Source organism: Hypanus sabinus, chromosome 1 (assembly GCF_030144855.1).
Source record: "Hypanus sabinus isolate sHypSab1 chromosome 1, sHypSab1.hap1, whole genome shotgun sequence".
Taxonomy (NCBI): Eukaryota; Metazoa; Chordata; class Chondrichthyes; order Myliobatiformes; family Dasyatidae; genus Hypanus; species Hypanus sabinus.
Window position 1 is genome coordinate 108,716,024 of NC_082706.1, and position 14,091 is coordinate 108,730,114.

The 14,091-nt window shown below is 41.7% G+C and overlaps 1 protein-coding gene across 3 annotated transcripts in view; it reads left to right on the forward strand.

Annotated features, from left to right (window-relative positions):
* LOC132396537 (parathyroid hormone/parathyroid hormone-related peptide receptor-like) overlaps positions 1-14,091 on the forward strand; it is a 90,660-nt gene that overhangs the window by 63,445 nt on the left and 13,124 nt on the right. For 2 of the 3 annotated variants that reach the window (XM_059974149.1, XM_059974169.1), the window contains exons 3-8: positions 1,112-1,222; positions 2,408-2,532; positions 4,014-4,108; positions 7,701-7,881; positions 9,039-9,192; positions 10,212-10,299. In XM_059974149.1, coding sequence (XP_059830132.1) covers positions 1,112-1,222; positions 2,408-2,532; positions 4,014-4,108; positions 7,701-7,881; positions 9,039-9,192; positions 10,212-10,299 — 754 coding nt within the window. The remainder of the gene's footprint in view (positions 1-1,111; positions 1,223-2,407; positions 2,533-4,013; positions 4,109-7,700; positions 7,882-9,038; positions 9,193-10,211; positions 10,300-14,091) is intronic. The other variant, XM_059974159.1, reaches the window with a different exon arrangement.

Genomic DNA, 14,091 nt, shown 5'->3' on the forward strand with positions numbered 1-14,091 from the left:
CTTTCAGTCAGCACTGATGCATCCTGACCTGCTGCAGTTTGCAGAACGTACAGCTATGCCTTCAGCTTTCAAGCATCTGCAGTATTTTGCTTTTAGGTTGTTAATGTGTAAGGCTGGAGTTAGGAAACATGTTTCAGAAGGTGCTTTAGATGTCAGAGAAATGTATACAATATACTGATGCACCATCAATAACTCACGGAGACAGGAGGTGAACGATAGGCTTTTATTAGCAGCAAAAGTGACCACAACATCCTGGAGACTGAGGGAGGAGCAGTGCCTCCAATCACCTTTATACAGGGGTCTGTGGGAGGAGCCACAGGAGCAGTCAGCAGAGGGGCGTGTCCAGACAGGTATACACATAGTTTACCACATATACATCCTGAAATTTTTCTTTGCAAACATTGACAAAAGCCGAGGAGAATGAATGAATGTCCCAAAGAATGAATGACAGTTAAAAAGTCAGAACCCTACAGCCCCCTCAACTCCCCGTCCCATGTACGAGCAGCAGCAAAACAACAACCTGCCCCCCCACTACCCCCACCTGCAAAAAAGCATCAGCTCCCTCCGCCGAGCACTCAAAGCTTCAATAAAGACACAGACGCAGCACCCCAAAGACTACTCGTGTATTCTGTGTTGTGTGTTTATTATGTGTATTGCGGTAACTAGTTACATTAGTTGGGGGATGTGGCGGAACTGAAGAGAATAAGTTATGTATCCATGCTTATTTCATGGCAGTTTGCAGCCTGAGACCGTATAAGTCATATTTTTCCCGACTGCTGAGATAATGCTCAATTGTATGTTTGCTAATTGCTGATGAAGGATGAAAATAGGGAATTTGACTCTGGAGCAATCACTTGGATCAGTTTTGCTGTTACAGCTGGTACATAAAGCGCTTTGTGGGGGGTGGTCTAACCCTCTTTCATGTGGCATTGACATTTCCTTCAGTTTTATTTTTCTTGGCATATTTGGTTTGTTTACTATCCAAAGCTGACCTGCTTCTCTTGTCTTTATTTAGGGTGTCCTATGTACCGTAGGCCATACTACTTTAATCCCACCTGCCCGTGAGCATTTCCTTCATTGCTTTATTACGCTTTTGTACTTTGCTCCACAGAAGGATTTTGTGCTCCCCAATGGGATGGCGTGCTCTGCTGGCCGGAAGGACCACCAGGCAAATTGGTTCCAATGCAGTGTCCAGATTACATATACGATTTCAACCACCAAGGTAGGAGCTACAAATTCCTCCAGACTGCTGTATTTGAGTTTACATTTCTTAGAATGTACCAGAGAGGCCATGAAGACAGAAAGATTGCTTTCATTAGGTTTGAATAATAAACTGTATTCTTGAAAGAAATGGACCAAGGGTGACATAAATTTGCTTGTGAAACTTCCAGAGAGTAAGCGTTGCAACGCCCACCAAATGCTGGAGAAACTCAGCAGGCCAGGCAGCATCTATGGAAAAGTGAGTAGTCGCCGCTTAGGGCCAACTGTACTCTTTTACATTGATGCTGCCTGGCCTGCTGAGTTCCACCAGCATTTGGTTGTGTTACTCACTTTCCAGCGTTTGCAGATTTTCTCTTGTTTGAGAGAGTAAGCCTTGGTGTTTTCTTCATAGAAGGTAAATAATTAGCTCCTCATACCTTTGGTCCTCATGCCCATTGTGCTAGGAGGGTTTTAAGTTCATTCTGAATTTTAATCTCATTCCTACTAATTAGTTTAGTTTCAGGATTTCTCCTGTGTGGCTCTGGGATTTTTTCTCCTGTCTATGTAAAGCCTTAAGAGTCTCACAATCTTACTTTGCATTTTTATTACTAATCAAAGAAATTTAATGAAAGATGAATGAAACCAGTGATAGAAAGTGCATAGATAACATTCCGTGTAGCTCAGTGGAAGGAAAGCAATACTTTGGTTGATTAACGTTTGATATGAGTGTGGGAAAACAGGATGAGTTAGCTCTCACCTGTTGTTACGGCCACCAGGCTTGAGCCCCACGTCCAAGCTGGAAATTGAGTTTGGGACGCTGCCAGAGTCTATAACAATTATAGCTTTCCCAGCAGGCTCAGGATACATACTGAGTTTGTAAATTAGTAATTTGACTCTGAGAAGTCTAAACCTCACAGTCCTTTGTGTCTATTTCCTTTAATAAATTTCAAATGTTGCTTTTTTTTTATCCAACTGGCTCACATTTGTGATTATAATGTGAATGATTTTACTATTGGGCTTAAGATCAAATTCATCTCCCGCAGAATTAAAGAATCACACTTGTAGTTCACTTACTTCTTTTTGGCTGTGAGATTGCCGGTGCCACCCAAATTAAATTTTGCCCCACCTTGCCTCAGGAGTTGATTATGGAGGTGGATGAAGAGACAAGGGTACCTTTGTTACTTACTTACTTTGTGAAATTTGCCAGGCCACGCTTACCGGCAGTGCAATATCAATGGGAGCTGGGAGCTTGCAATAAACAACAACCGAACATGGGCGAATTACAAAGAGTGTCAAAGGCTCCTTCCAGTTGTGAACCAGAGCGCAGAAGAGGTGACGTACACTGATAAATCATTCTTATTCTGATATAATTCTGAGCACATAGCTTATCAGAATATTGGAAGGCTCTGATCTACTACCAGTAACATTCACAATTTCAGTGAGGTGAACAACCTCAGAATCTTTTAGTGAAGAGAATGTCAGCCAGGAAGCTGAGAAATCTTGTGCTCCGAATAACTAGAACACCAAACAGCAACACTGGAGCAGGAATAGGTCATCTGAGCTTTTAAGCATGCTTCATCATTAAGACTGTGGCCAACCTTCTACCTTAACTTTACATTCCCACATTATTTCCAAATCCATTGCTATGGTACAAAGATTACTTCTGTCACAAATGATCTACATTAATAGCTTAGATGAAGGGATTGGGTGAAGTGAAAAGGGAAACAGAGTGTGGGGTCTGGGGTCTGTGTAGGAAGAACTGGCAGAATAGGGACATGGATGAAAGAAAAAATGGAAGATTATGAGCTGTGTAGGAGGGAAAGGACAGATTGATTGTGGAGTAGATTTAAAGGTCGGCACAACATGGTTGGCCGCAACATCCGTATTGTTCTATGTTCTATGAAATTGGTAAATTCAGTGTTTATGCTGTTAGTTTATAGACTTGCCCAAGTGGAAATGCAGGGAGATGTTCCTCTCACTTACATTGGCAGTGAACAGATGTGTAGCTGTGGGAATGGGGAGGAGAAAAAAAATGATTAACATTCAGGAGCACCAGACTGTCATGGTGGATGGGAAAGTGGATATTCATTTGGTGGAATAAATTTTCAAGTACTTTATGAAAGACAAACTTCGTCAAAGTTTGTGTTGTGTCGTTAATGATTAGTGTGATTTTATATATGTCCCAAGGTCATATCAGAACTATAACTTTGAAGACGGACCATCACTACTCCCTGCTCCCTGCTCCTCCCCTGCCCTCCACACACATTCCACTCGTAGCATGAGCTGTCAGTTGTTCCGTTACTGAGCAGTGTTATGATGCTGAACGAAGCTCTCTGCTAGTGTCTTGAGGCCAGTGTGAACCAGAATTTGTGACATCTCATTACATTCTGCAAACAGAGTCCAGTATATACTGTGAAGTTTGGCAATGCAAACCTGGAGTCCATATATAGACCAGTATATCTGGATGCCAAGAATAGGCTGAAGTAAGGAGAAAAAGATTGAGTATCGCGTTAATAGAACACTGAAATAGAGTATTTTGTTGCTGCAAAACTTGACTGTTAATCATTTTATGAACATAAAATAGCTTCATGTTACATCAATTGTGATTAGTACAGATGTACACCCATCCCTTGATAGAGCTCTAAATATCAAGACAGTTCTTCAGTTCTAGCTGCCAAAAACATACCCTGCACAGCATGAATTGTCAGTCATTCATTTCCTATGCATCAGTTGTTCTGCTGATAGGAGCCCTGTATGTTTATGTCTTGTGGCTAATGTTAACCAGTCAGTGACACATCATTACTTTATTTCAGGGTACCTTTTATCGTCTGTACCTCATATACACAGTGGGCTACTCTGTCTCATTTGGCTCGTTGACTGTGGCTGTTATTATACTGGGCTACTTCAGGTAAAGAATGTTGTCTGGTTATTTCACAAATCCTGTAATTAGCAGAAGGATTTCTTTCTCATTGAAGGTCAAACTGGTGACAGGGTAAATGGAACTGGCTTTACGTGGGCATAACTTAGCAATATGCTGTGTCCTGTTATCAGTGTTCTGTTGTTACACCCATTTAAAAAAATTCTAAATTATAGTCAGTTGAAGAGACAAACCAAAGGAACTTTCAGCAGGGCAATAAATTAATTAAGAATTAACACTATAAGAGATAGAAACAGAAGATGACTAGGTGAGGCCTGATGTAGATCGGGGGACCACTTTGTCAGTGCCTTTGCTTCATCTGCCACAAAAAGCATGATTTCCTGATGGCAGCCAACTTCCTATTCCTATTCTGACATGTCAGTCCATGGCCTCCTGTACTGCCATGATGAAGCCACACTCAGTTTGGAGGAGCAACCTCCTATTCCGACTGGGTAGCCGCCAACCTGATAGCATGAGCATCAATTTCTCTAATATCTGTTAATTCCTTCCATCTCTCTCTTCTCTCTTTATCCATTTCCCATTCTGTTTTCCTGTTTACCCTTTCTCTTCTCCTTGCTTGCCCATCACCTCCATCTGATGCCCCTCCTTCCAAGGTCTACTGTCCTCTCCTATTAGATTCCTTCTTCAGTCCTTTACCTCTTCACCTATCACTTTCTCAATTCTTACTTCATTTGCCCCTCTGCCAGCTTCCTACTTTTTCCCTTACCTGTTTTCACCTATCACCTTCCAGCTTGTACTCCTTCCTCTCCCCCACCATCTTATTCTGGCTTCTTCCCTCTTCCTTTCTATTCTCGATGAAGAAGGGTCTCAGCCCAAAACATCAACTGTTTATTCCTCCCCACAGATGCTGCCTGATTTGCTGAGTTCTTCCAGCATTTCGTGTATGTTGCTCATGACTTCCAGCATCTGTAGATGACCACACAACCTCTCATGACTACTTTACTATTTAATAAGATCATTGTTGAGTTTGTTAACTCATTGCCAATTGCATCAAAGACATATTCTTTAATTCTTACAATGTTGAAAGATTTATTGAACTCTGAATATATGTTGCAACGGCATCTCTTAGATCAAAAGTATCAAAGATTCATTCCATTTGTTGTGGAAAAAGTTATTTCTTATTTCATGGCTAATGCAGGGTTTAGAACCAGTGATAACTATTTCTAGGCTATGTGGTTAGGGGAAACATCATCCCTCAATCTATCCTATTAAACCCCTTAAGAAGACACAAGCAATTCTGCAGATGCTACAAATCTTGATCAACAAGGACAAAATTCTGGAGGAACTCAGAAGGTCAGGTAGCATCAATGGAAGTAATGTGCAGTTGGCATTTCAGGTTGAGACCCTTCATCAGGATAAGGATCTCAGCCTGAAAGGTTGACTGCTCATTTCCCTCCATAGATGCTGGCTGCCCGCTGCGTCCCTTAAGAATTTAATGTTTCAAAGAGATCGCCATTCATTTATTTGAAACCTGAAGGAATGTGGCTGAGTGTTTTGCCTCTCTTCACAGAATAATTGACATTCAAGGAATCTGGGTTGCACTTCCTCTGTGACAAATGTATCTGTCCAAAACGAAAAGAGACCAGACTGTGCACAATATTGTAGGCTGTGCCTCACCAGGCCATATTTACTTTTGCACTTAAATTCTCTTACCATAAAGACCTATATAGTGTTTGATCTGAATCCTTACACTACCTGCAGTTTAGCTTTCAGTGATTTGTGTACAGAGAAATCCAGATCCGTCTGTACACTGACACATTTCAACCTTAATCCTGAATTGAACCTTGCCGGAGCTGTGCACTGGAGGCTAGGTACCTCATTAACGTACCTATTTGAATCGGTGTAGGTCACACACAAAGTTCATGCTCACAAACTTACAAACAGGAATTTGGGCCCGAGTCTGTGTTAGCTGAGCTTCCCATTATCTGGCTCATGACATTGTGGTTCAATTTTTGTGAAGAGGCCTCATTTGTTGAAGTCAGCTAGTACTGATTGATGCCTCGTCTAACATGGTACAAGCGCATTCACTGTCTGCACACACGTGCATTGACAGTGCTTTGTATAGGCGCAGCATGAATATGCTTTACCAAAGTTGCTCAGATGTAATGAGATCCATTTGTGCTTTAGATTTATTTTTGTCCATCTGTGATTTGTTTACATGAGCCCCAAAAGGTTGTCTTATACCTTTATTTTTTATTCCATCTTCTGTGAACTTAAAAACTTTTTGTTTGTTCCTCTCACTTTGGTTGCCTCTATTGAAACCTGTTAACCATAGTTTTAGATAAGTGAAGTGGATATGGCAAGTAGAATATATTGTGAAAAATGTGAGGTCATCTATAATAGTAGAAAAGGTAGTGAAATGCTGGTGTTTCTTTTAAATAGCAAAAGGTGTTAGTGTTCAGAGGGACTTTGCACAGGAATCACTTTGTAGGTTCAACAAGCAATTAGGAAGGCAAGCGTTAGGTTGGGCTTTATCACAAGAGGATTGGTATAGAAGGGTAAAGGTAACCTGCTCCTGGTAAGACTATATCCAGAAGGTTGCTCTACTGAAGTGTAATAAATTTGTAATGGAGAAGGGTGGTGAAAGTACACAGGATTGTTTTCTGGGATGACAGTTTGTTGCTGAAATGGCAATTAACTAGACCACATCTGTACCCTCTTGAATTTGGAAGCATGGGAGGTAAACCTATTGAAATAAACAAACTATTTTAAGGATATTGACAGCAGAGTTACAGAACTGATAATCAGTGTAGCTGTAATGTCTAGAGCCAGAACTCACAGTCACTAAATAAAGGTTGCCCAGTCATAATTTCTTCATCGAGGTTGAGGAGAATCTTCAGTAGTCATGGACCAAGAGGGTTGTGAAAGCTGATTTATTGAATGCAATCAATATAGAAATTAATAGTTTTAGATATTAGGGAACGAAAGGATGTGGAGTTATTTCAGAAAAGTGGCACAGAGGTAATAGGCCACTATAGTCATATTGAGTAGAGAAGTAGGCTTGAGGAAGCAAACGATCTACTGATGGTTCTGTTTCACATATTCTTACTTAATCTTTTATGATTATAGATATACTAATACTTGAACTTTGAGTACACATTTTCAACCTTGTATAAGACAACAACATTTTCTAAGAAAGTTATAACAGTATACTGAATTCATCTCTTTTGTTTTGCATTGAAAATGCAAGCAAATGCACTTCATCCCACAACCAAACAATTCTGAATTGGTAGTTATCAACGTGACTGATATCCTTCAGTTAACCCCCTGACTTCGGATCTGGAGGCGAGCATGCAGTTTGCTACATTTTTGCCTCGGGAATTAAATTGAGTCCGTTCATCTTGAGGAGTTTTGTGACATCCTAATTCTGTGAACCGAAATCCATACCAAAAAACTCCTTTGCATAGAAGGAAAAATAAAAGTAATGTTAAGGAGGTATTTTTAAAATAAGATGAAACACTTTTACTTGATTTTGCAGTGAGTGTGAAAGGGATTTTTTTTTTGAAGTCTATAGAGTGTATAGGTTTCACACTGACCATTATGTGTTACTATTCCCTCACAGACGCCTTCACTGTACCAGGAACTACATCCACATCCATCTCTTTGTGTCTTTCATGCTCCGAGCAATCTGTACCTTTGTGAAGGATGCAGTGCTGTACTCAAAGACAGCTTTCTTAGATATGGAAGGGGTGAACCTGAAATCTATAACTGAATCTCCTCCATCTCAGGATAAGTCTGAATATGTAAGTGCTGCCTTTTTCTGCGAGCAATTTCTTAAATTACACACAGTTAGATATTACTGATTATTTATTCTCTCCCATCGCTGTTTTTCACTAGCAGTTCTCATTCCTTCCTTACAGAAGCCACAACGCTCACAGCTGTCTCCCAGTGCTAGAGACAAAATCATGTTAAAAAGTTAATAATCTTCTTTAAAGTTATTAAATATTTTGACAAGGTTCAATCATTGATGGGTATTAGAGGAAGGCTTGTCTGTTTAATAAGTCACCAACATCAATTTAAAATCTATGATTATTGTCAAAGAATTCAAATTCAATAAAACAAAAACATGGAAAGGGTTAATGCCAGTAATGATGACCACTAAGGTGTCAGACAGCTAGCACCTTTTGGGGAAGGAAATCTTCCATCTCCTTTCTATGATCCTTGGTAATCCTCTGCAATTACTTTACCAGTCATTTCATTGTATTGAAGGTTTTCATCACACCTTCTAGAGGGGAAGGTTCCAGTATGAAGCAGTTGCTGTGGTAACTAGGGATAACCAATAAATGCTAGCATATTTTAATACTGAATGGCAAGTAGCAAATTCCTGAGGTGAGGTTTTCAACTGGAACTAGAGAGAATTTTGTGGACTGGTCATTTACACAGGACACAAACGTCCAAATGTATTCCAGTTTGCTTTGAACAGGTGGAGGAGATTTTCACCTTGCAGGGTTTATTTTGAAACAAACCAACATCTTTACCAATCTGAGCACCATGAAGTGTTTTACAACCACTCCACTGTACATTAACTCTCCAACTTACATTACCAAGGTTTGCACTGAGCAGTCATTTCCATGTCTGAGAAAGAGTTAGAGCTCCAATGCATCACTTGCCCAATCACGTTTAGTAATTATTGCTCATTATTGATGAATTTCTTCATGAAACAGCAATAGAAAATGTGGAATGTGAGGATAAAGATTGGGATTGAGAATTTGTATATATTTAAGTAATGTTGGTGCTCCTAAATTATTAGAAGTGGCAAGTGTGTGAGAACTGAAGAGAATCGTGCATGTAGGTGTTTATCCCTAATTTTTCATCCCAACACATCACTGCAATTTCAATCAGCATTTTAGGGCAATAGCTAGCTGTTCCTGCTGATAGATTTCTCCGTACTCTCCTCCAGATTGGATGCAAGGTGGTTGTCATCATTTTCCTTTACTTTCTGGCTGCTAATTACTACTGGATTCTGGTCGAAGGCCTTTATCTCCATAGCCTCATCTTCATGACATTTTTCTCTGATAAGAAGTATCTCTGGGGCTTCACCTTAATTGGCTGGGGTAAGGTATCATTTTAAGCAAACTTCATTCTGCACTGTGTGCTCTCTTCCCCCATCTCCCCTGCCTCTCTGTCTCCCTTCCTCCCCACTCCTCCAGCTAATAATTTGTTGTCTGAATGGTTTCACCTGTTTACAATTAGACAGTGTCCGTGCATTTTTAAGCATTTCTTAATAGACAGACATTCTCAACATGTGGTTTTCTCCATATCTTGGTGTGGATGCCTGAACAATAAGAAAGAAATCCATCCCTTAGTGATGCACTATCAATTACTTCAAAAGACTGGAAGTAGAGTAAATACTGAAAGGCTTTTATTAACAGTAAAATGGATCCACGTCCATGCTGGACGGTGGGAGGAGCAGTGACACAATCGCCTTTATCCAGGGGTCTGTGGGAGGAGCCACAGGAGCAGTCAGCAGAGGGGCGTGTCCAGACATGTCCAGACAGATAACCCAGTTACAACCTATATACATGGTTTACCACACTTAGATAACCACTTACCTGAAAAAAAAAGACAGGAAATATTTTTATCACATCCAAGGTATTAGATGAGTGACGGAAAAACTGTGTCACTGGTTTAGGATCCCCGATAAATATGAATGTGAGATACAGAATAGATAGAAATGGCACTCTCTGCATTGACAGTGGAGTTATTAACCTGTCAAATTGTTATTACTAAAGTGCTACGTGTGTGGGAGGGCATGCCATACACACGAGGGAGTTAGTAAGATAACAATGATGCAGGAGCAGGTCCATCAATTCCAAGCTGACTCCCAGCAGCTTAATCACGTGTACCATTGACACTGATCTCTTTATTTCCCTGAACCACTGCATTGGATTACCAAATTCTGTGCTGGAATGAAGCCTGAGGCTCTGCAACAGGTCTCGGGCCTCAGCACTTTTGTTAGAGTGATATAATTAATGAGTAACAGATGAAACAGAAAAGCAATATGGAAACAGAAGATAATGCCTTGCACAGAGTTTCTGTTTTATTAATTTTTTGGGTTGTTTTTAAATCGTAGGGGTCCCCGGTGTGTTTGTCGCAGCATGGATAAGTGTGAGGGCAACTCTGGCAGATACACAGTACGTATGGAGGCGTTACCAGCTTGGGTAATGATTTTCTGTGGCAAATTTGTATATGTGAAATAGAGCACAAGCAGAAATGACATAAGGTAACTCATGCAGTCCACCAACTTGCTCTCAGTAAGACTACTTTTAATTATTTTTCCCAATTCGGCAGCACATCTTGAATTTAGGAGTAGGCTGTCTAAACCTTTAAACCCATTTCCTTAATCAACTGAATAATGGTTGATCTGAATATCACTTCCATTTAATTGCTTTTATTGTTTGACAAAGATAACTATGATGCAGGAGCAGGCCCATCAATTCCAAGCTTTTTTATTGTTTGACAAAAATCTGTGATCTCACTCTTCAATTGATCTACCATCATCAGCCTTTTGAAGGGGAATACCCTTGATTATCACGATACTTTTAATGAAAAACTGGCCTTGTAATGCACTTATAAATGGTTTGGTCTTGAATTTAAAATTCATGAGATTAAAGGATTAGGATTTTCAATGTTGCCAAAAAATGCAGATCAACTTAAGCTTGCAAATCTTCCAGATTTCAGGAAAGGATCAGTAAGACATATAAGAAAGCAAGAAGGATAAACACAACTGTAAAAGCTTCTGCAGATATGTGAAAATACCTGGACTATTCCTCTTCTCACCCTGTCTCTTGCAAAAATGCTATCCCTTTCTTACAATTCCTCCGTCTCTGCTGCATCTGCTCTGAAGATGAGGCTTTTCATTCCAGGACAAAGGAGATGTCTTCCTTTTTTAAACAAAGGGGCTTCCCTTCTTCCACCATCAACTCTGCTCTCAAACGCATCTCTCCCATTTCCTGCACATCTGCCCTCACCCCATCCGCCCGCCACCCCACTCGGGATAGGGTTCCCCTTGTCCTCACCTACCACCCCACCAGCCTCCAGGTCCAACGTATAATTCTCCGTAACTTCTGCCACCTCCAACGGGGTCCCACTACCAAACACATCTTTCCCTCTCCCCACTTTCTGCTTTCCGCAGGGATCGCTCCCTAAGCAACTCACTTGTCCACTCGTCACCCCCATCCCTTCCCATCGATCTCCCTCCTGGCACTTATTCTTGTAAGCGGAACAAGTGCTACACCTGCCCTTATACTTCCTCCCTTACCACCATTCAGGGACCCAGACAGTCCTTCCAGGTGAGGCAACACTTCACCCGTGAGTCCGCTGGTGTGGTATACTGTGTCCGGTGCTCCCGGTGTGGCCTTTTATATATTGGTGAGACCCGATGCAGACTGGGAGACCGTTTCGCTGAACACCTATGCTCGGTCCACCAGAGAAAGCAGGATCTCCCAGTGGCCACACATTTTAATTCCACGTTCCATTCCCATTCTGATATGTCTTTCCATGGCCTCCTCTACTGTCAAAATGAATCCAAACTCAGGCTGGAGGAACAACACCTTATATATCGGTTGGGTAGCCTCCAACCTGATGGCATGAACATTGATTTCTCTAACTTCCGTTAATTCCCCTCCTCCCCTTCTTACCCCATCCCTGACATATTTAGTTGTTTGCCTGTTCTCCATCTCCCTTTGGTGCTTCCCCCCACCTCTTTCTTTCTCCCAAGGCCTCCCGTCCCATGATCCTTTCCCTTCTCCAGCTCTGTATCACTTTCGCCAATCACCTTTCCAGCTCTTAGCTTCATCCCACCCCCTCCGGTCTTCTCCTATCATTTCGCATTTCCCCCTCCCCCCACTACTTTCAAATCTCTTACTATCTTTCCTTTCAGTTAGTCCTGACGAAGGGTCTCGGCCCGAAACATCGACACTGCTTCTCCTTACAGATGCTGCCTGGCCTGCTGTGTTCCACCAGCATTTTGTGTGTTGTTTGAATTTCCAGCATCTGCAGATTTCCTCGTGTTTGCTGTGAACATGAAATGGTTAGAAAAAGTTAAAATGAGTCTCTTAAAATGAGACTGGGACTAAAGAAATTATATTGAGCAAGGAACCAATAAAGACATTAAATTCGTGAAAGAAGATACAGAAGGCCTGCCAGAAAAACAATGGGTATAGAGTGAATGAGGAGCTGGATAGAAGTAACATCATTAAAAAAAAACAATAATTGAAAAACTAATGGGAGTGATAGTCAATAAAATCCCATAATCTTGTGACATGAACCTAATGATTTGCAAGATCTGGCTTTGGAGATGAGGGGTGCACTGGTTGTCATCTTCTAAATTTTCAAGCGCTCTAGAACTGTTCATACAGTTAGGAATATATTGGATCTTGCAGCCCAGCTATTTACAATCTATGTTACTAATTTGATAAGGGGATTTTGTGTAATAAATTCAGAGCTAAACAGGATGATATTGTGAATTGTGAGGAGCTCAAGACTATCCAGTATTGACTGTACTAGCGGTGCCTTCATCCCTGAAGCCCTAAAGAACTTTTATGCATGCTTCGAGGCATGCATGAATGACTTTAGAAAGTCATCCCCAGTTAGGCTGTGAGATACAGGCTGAATACTCAGGAAGTATTCACACCAGCACATGGACATCTTCAAAACCTCACTCATCCAGAATGCTTATCCTGCGTGCTTCAAATCAGCCACCACTATCCCCATACCAAAGATCTCTATACTTTCAGAACTAAACAACTATTGCCTGGTGGCACTGATGCCAATCATCATGAAGTGCTTTGATTGGCTGATAATGGCACACATCAAAAACTACATTCCTGTCATACTGGGCACTATGGGGGCACTGGGCCGATATGCTTACTGACAGAGTTGCTCTACAACAGGTACCATAGCATTTGGCACCTGGCCTTGACACACCTAAAAAGCAAGGACACTGATGTCAGAATGCTGTTTCTGGATTTCAGTTCAGCATTCAGCACTGTTGCCCCACAGACCTTGGTGAACAAGCTCCTACTCCTCAGTGTAAATATACCACTGTGGACCTGGGTGTTGGACTTCCTAACCAATGGAGCTCAGATAGTCAGGGTGCACAACTGCTTCTCCCTCCTCAACACGGTTGCCCCCAGAGCTGCTTGCTAAACCCATCGCTTACGCATGACTGTGCAGCCAAGCACTTGAGCAATGGCGTTGCCAACTTCGCTGATGTCACGACAGTGCTGGGGCTCGTCACCAATAACGATGAGATGCCCTACAGAGAGGAGGTGGAAGAGCTCGAGACCTGGCACCAGGCAAATAACTTCTTCCTTAATGTCAGCAAGACAAAGTTCAAGTTCAGTTTATAGTCATTCAGCTGTACACATCTATACCCCCAAACAAAACAACGTTCCTCCAGACCAAGGTACACAACTCGGTACATATAACTCACGTACACAACACATAAGGTAGATTAACTATAATAAGGCGCATGTACACCACAAGTTAAAAAGTATGCTGTATAACACTAGTGACGCTTCATACGTGATGAGACCTTGGTGGTAGCAAGGAGTTTAGTTTTCTCACAGGCTGAGGGAAGAAGCTGTCCCCATCCTAACAGTCCTTGTTTTAAATCTATGGTACCTCCTCTCTGATGGTAGGGGGTCAAAGAGATTGTTGGATGGATGGGGGGGGATCATTGACAATGCTAAGGGCCCTGTGTATGCAGCGTTTCTGATAAAGATTTCTGATGGTTGGACGAGAGACCGCAATGACTCTCAGCAGCCCTCGCGGTACTTTGAAGGGACTTGCGGTCAGATGTCTTGTAATTCCCATACCAGATGGTGAAGCAGCTGCATCAGGGTACTCTCGATGGTGTTCCTGTAAAAATCGGTTGGAATGGGAGCGATGGGGAGCCGGCCTCACTGGAATCTCCTCAGGAAGTAGAGAAATTGCTGTGCTTTCTTGAT